A 5,619-nucleotide genomic window follows, 5' to 3' on the forward strand; every position below is an offset into this window, starting at 1 on the left:
TATATTTGTAAAGCACTTAGCTCAATACCTGGCACACAGTAGGTGCTTTATGCTTGCTCTCCCACTTCCGAGCACTGCACTCTGTATTTAGCAGACATATTTGTGAAATAGAATCTGCAAGGTAGCCAAAAATTTAGAGGGAAGCAAAAGGCTTCTGAGTAATCACAAAGTGACACACCGAACTATAGGCTAAGTTCATGAATCTTTGTTTTATTCAGTTTAACAAATTTAACTGAATTATCTGATTTCTTGGTCCATTTAAATGAGACATTTGGGAGAGCCACTAGAGTCCAGCTTACTGATACCAAAGAGTGGCAGCTGAGAACCAGGCAGTGGAAGGAGACAGAAAAACTACAAAAAGCAGGCAGAAGAACTTAAAAAAAACCCCAACAACACATTCATCTAAGGCCCCTCATGTAGGAAAAATGTCCTTCACATTGCTCAGTGGCCTCTGAGAGCATCATTGTATAATGTATGTCAGGGGTTCTCATATTTCTTCCCCTGGCACCCCACTCAAACAATCTGGAAACTTAACTGTCTGATGTGTCCACTGTACTGTCACAAATTCCCCATTAAAACACAGAATTCACAAGGTTCCAAGAAGAAAAAATGTTTTATTTGCAAAGATAACAAATAGGGCTCCCAACAGAACTCCGGTGGAAAAAAAAAGGAAACTTATCTTTAAACATCCATCCCTGAGATGCCTGTATGTCCTCAATTACTTTCAGTTATGCCCCAAACAAGATTCCCAGCAGACAATGCCTCTAGGATGTGTCTTCTCTGAGCATCTTCACAGCCTCAGCAAGGGTTTTTGTGGCTACCATTTTATGTTGCATTTCTACCATCAAAGCAAGCACTATGATTCTCTAGTTGTAGCATCTGGTGTCTAATACCCTCCTCTCTGGTTTTCAGACAGCATTATTCAGCTTTGTTTTCTGATCACTAGGCAACTTGGTGAGTCCAGAGGTCTGCAAGAACTGGGTAGTATAAGGGAAGAACTCAGAGCTGGGTCCCTTGGTTGGCACCACATTTGAACTGGATACAAGGATTCCGACTGCTTTCTGTCAAGACAAGAAAGCTTCAGAGCATCCCCTGCAGCTAAGGGACTATGGACTATGGGAAAGCATCATCTGAGTTTCAGTACCAAGAAATCACTGGCTGAGAGCTGCAGAAGAAGATAATAGCCATAACAATAAGAATGCTATCTGCTATTAATATGCTGCTTTAACATTTACAAAGTGGTTTTGAAATGTCATCTTTTTTTTTAAACCCTTACCTTCTGTAGAATTGATACTAATTATTGGTTTCAAGGCAGAAGAGCAGTAAGGGGTAGGCAGTTACGGCTAAGTGACTTGCCCAGGGTCACACATCTGGGACATGCTTCTCATTTCATCTTCATAACAATCTGCTGAAAGCTATAAATGCTACAAGAAGGAGTAGTGGAAGAGTTTAGATGTGATCTAAGCCTTAAGGGAAAAATAAAGTTTGAATAACTGAGAATGGCACTCTAGGCACAGGGAAATCATAAGCATAAAGGGGCATCTAAATAACTCAGTGGACAGAGAGCGAGGCCAAGAGACAGGAGGTCTTGGGTTCAAATATGGCCTCAGACACTTCCTAGCTGTATGACCCTGGGCAAGTCACTTAACTTCCATTGCCTAGCCTTTTATCATTCTGCTTTGGAACCAACATACAGTATTGATTCTAAGATGGAAGGTAAGGGTTAAAAAAAAAATAAAGGCATGAAGGAGAGAAAGCATGAAACAAGTTTACATTTACACAAAACTCGAAGGTTTACAAAGCACTTTCCCCATAACAAAACTGTGAGGTAGGTACTACAAGGATTATTTCATTCCTTCTCCTCCAATTTATCAATAAAGACAGGTTAAAAGTAGCTTACCCATGGCCACTCATCTAAGACTCAACTTGTTTAGGTGACTATACCATTTTGGCTGGAGAAGAGGTCCCAGCTACAGTGAGATGCTAGAGAAGAAGCATTAGACCGAAGATTTGCCTGAGGGACAGAGAAATATGTCAGGGCAAACCATTCTGGGTAGATCGACCCTTTGATATCCTCAAATCACGCCCCATGCACAATTGCCTAGTGCATTCATGGTTCAGTTATGTCTTTCTGGGCTTTCCTGTCCTTGAAGGCATGGTTCAAAATGAGATTTATTTCTAATATATAGAATTATTTCTATTTCTGGATTTTGAATTGAGGCTCAGGTTTCCTCTTCCTCAGACCTCTTTATTCGTTCCTTTGTTCCTAGCAAATTCAAAGAATGCTCCCATCCTAGAGTATCTCCCATTGCAGGATCAGAGAAAAGTGAGATTATGAGTCCTAATTTGACCCCTGAATAAAAACCAGCTTAGGCCAGATGTGTCTGCAAGTAGTGGGTCAGAGTCCTTGAATCTCACTTTGAAAAGAACTGAACACACCCATCAGACTGGCTAACGTGACAAAAAAGGAAAATGATAAATGTTGGAGGGGATGTGGAAAAACTGGAACATTAAAACACTCTTGGTAGAGCTGTGAACTGATACAACCAGTTGGATGAGCAATCTGGAACCGTGTCCAAAGGGCCATAAAACTGCCCATACCCTTTTAGTGAGCAATTCCACCCCAGGGTCTATATTCCAAAGAGATTAAAGAGAAGGGAAAAGAATTTACTTGTACAAAAAAATTTATAGCCGCTCTCTTTGGTGGCAAAGAACTAGAAACTGAAGACATATCCATCAATGGGAGAATGGCTGAACTAACTGGTATATGCTTGTCATGGATTACTATTGTGGCATAAGAAATGACAAATAGGATGATCACACAAAAAAAAAAAAACCAAACCTGGAAAGATTTATATGAAGTGATACAAAATGAACTAAGCAGAACCAGGAGAACATTGTGTACAGTTAACAACAATAATGTATGATGCTCAACTGTGAATGACTTAACTATTATCAACAAGGCAAGGATCCAGGACAATTTCAAGGGACTCAGGATGGAAAAGGCTATCCACTGCCATAGAAGAATAGGAGTGCAAATTGAAACATTTCATTCTTCATTTTATTTCTTCCATGAATTTTTCTCCAGTGTAAGCAGTATATCTCTTGTTATACAATGTGACAAACATGGAAATATGTATTATATGATAATATATATATCCTATATCTCATTACCTGAATTGTTGGGGAGGAATGTGGTTTAGGAGGGAGGAAGAGAACATGGATTGCAAAATCTCAGGAAATAAATATTAATTGCATATTTTCTCAGGGCTACACAAATACAGTGGCAATTTAACTGGACCCCTTCATTTTTCAGATGAAGAAACTGAGACCCAGAGAGAAGGAAGGATCTGGAGAACAGAGGTTAAATCCCTTTATCTTGTTCTTGGGAAAATCAGCGTCTCACTCTAGGTTTCAGTTCCCTTATTTGTCAAATAAAGGAGTCTGATAAAAAATAAAAACAATAGGGACAGCTGGGTTACTCAGTGGATTGAGAGCCAGTCCTAGAGATGGGAGGTCCTAGGCTCAAATCTGGCCTCGGACACTTCCCAGCTGTGTGACCCTGGGCAAGTCACTTGACCCCCATTGCCTAGCCTTTACCACTCTTCTGCCTTGGAGCCAATACACAGTATTGACTCCAAGACGGAAGGTAAGGGTTTTTTTTTTTTTTCGGTTATAAATACACTGTTTGGTGAGGGGCTTGTTAGAGGTGAGGATTGTTCTGTACACAGATGATCAATATTAATAGACACTAATTGACCAGACTGGACAGAGACGGACAGACAGACATCTTGCACTCCCCCCCACCTGCCCAGCAGAGCATGGCACGGGGCCCCTCGAGCATGTCCTGGGTTCGGTAACACTTGGTCAGCGGGCGGGATGGCTGGCAGGAGGTCCTCAGCTGGGAGGGGTGCCAAGTGCCAGCCGATGTCCTCGGAGCAGGAAGAGGGGCACCCTGGAATGGGTGCTTGTGGCTTGAAGTCCCTGGGACAGGCCGAGGTGGGCGTCCTGGTCTCCTCACACATCGCTCAGGGCCTTTCGGGCAAACTCGGGCAGCACGAAGGCTGCGCGGTGGATGTCCGAGTTGTAGTATTTGAGGCTCATCTTCTCTACTTGCTCCTGCGTCAGCTGCTGCACCGGCTCCCGGAAGTTAGTGCTCGGGGTCTTGCTGCAGAGCATGAAGCCGATCTGGCCGCTGGGGTAGGTGGGGATGGTGCAGTAGGCATATTCCACCACGGGGAACAGAGACTTGCAGAACTGGCGCATCTCCTTGATGAGGTCCAGATGGAGCCACTGGCACTCACCCTGGCAGCAGAGGATCCCGTTGTCTTTCAGCGCCGTCTTCATGAGCTGGTAGTAGGACTCTTTGAACAAACTCTCGGCAGGACCCATGGGGTCCGAGGAGTCGGTGATGATCACGTCAAAGGCGTCCTGGTTCTGCTGCATGAATTCAAAGCCGTCTTTGACGTGCAGGGTCAGCTTCGGGCTGGAGTAGCCCACGGCCATGCCCGGCAGATACTTCTTAGAGACCTGGATCACATCCTCATCAATCTCACACTGGACTACGGACTCCACGGACGGGTGCTTGACCACTTCCCGAAGGACGCCGCCATCCCCGCCACCAATGATTAGCACCTTTCGTGGGCTGGGGTGGCTGCAGAGAGGCAGGTTGGCGATCATCTCCTGGTATGAGAATTCATCCCTCTCGGTGCACTGGATGACTCCATCCAGCACCAGGACGTTGCCGTAGGTCTTACTGCGGAAGACCAGGATCTCCTGGTAGCGGGAGCGCTGGTGGTGGAGCAACTCGTCCACCTGCAGAGACATGGCCTGGCCCGGCCACAGGCTGCACGTCTCCCGGAACCAGCCCTCGCGGATGGCTGGGGGCCCGGGCTCCATGGTGGGACCGGGGGACGCACAGGCCGCAGCGGCCGTAGCACAACGGGGCCAGGAGCGCCGGCCCGTCTGCCCTCCCGCCAGCCCGCGCCGCAGCCTCGGAAGGTAAGGGTTTTTTAAAAAAATAAAAACAAATAAAAACAAGCATAACAATAGAAAAAAACCTGAATCCAAAACATAGGCCTCATCATGACCAGTCCAGAACACATTTCACTGCACAGAATTTTGGGAAAGAATGATAGAGGGGGGCCAGTGACACATGTTTCCAGACAGCTCCTTGGATGGCTGTTAAAAGGAGAAGAAGGGGCTTTTGAAGTATACTTCATGCTCATTCTGCCAGAAAACTCTCTGTTTAACCTCAATATTTTCCCCTTTGCAACCTGTAACAGAACAGAGCTGGAAGGTGTGAACCACAGACACAAAAGGCTGTTTTCAAAATGTGCAAGAGACCCAGAAGTCAACATGCCGCTAAAGACTTTTATTAGCAAACTTGGCAGTCCCTGCCTGGACCATAGCAACTAGAGACTAATATTTGCACTGCTCTCATTTCCAAAGACCCATCCAAATTCAAGCAGAGATAGACCACAACCCCCAGGCCAAGTGTCACCTAGGGAGTGCTCTCCCCCTTTTAGGAGGGCTCAACTTACTTCTGTTGCCAATGCAGAGGCACACATCCAACGCAAAATGGTGAGGAGGTTGTTGGCCTTAGGGTGCCTGGTCTCT

The 5,619-nt window shown here is 45.5% G+C and overlaps 1 protein-coding gene across 1 annotated transcript; it reads right to left on the minus strand.

Annotated features, from left to right (window-relative positions):
* Positions 1 to 594: 594 nt before the first annotated feature.
* On the minus strand, positions 595 to 5,001 carry LOC130456067 (spermidine synthase). The gene has a single exon (XM_056808699.1). It carries the CDS (start codon positions 4,897 to 4,899, stop codon positions 4,018 to 4,020), a length of 882 nt encoding a protein of 293 aa, XP_056664677.1. The 5' UTR covers positions 4,900 to 5,001; the 3' UTR covers positions 595 to 4,017.
* Between the last annotated feature and the right edge of the window lie 618 nt (positions 5,002 to 5,619).

The sequence above is a fragment of the Monodelphis domestica genome, chromosome 1, assembly GCF_027887165.1.
Source record: "Monodelphis domestica isolate mMonDom1 chromosome 1, mMonDom1.pri, whole genome shotgun sequence".
Classification (NCBI taxonomy): domain Eukaryota; kingdom Metazoa; phylum Chordata; class Mammalia; order Didelphimorphia; family Didelphidae; genus Monodelphis; species Monodelphis domestica.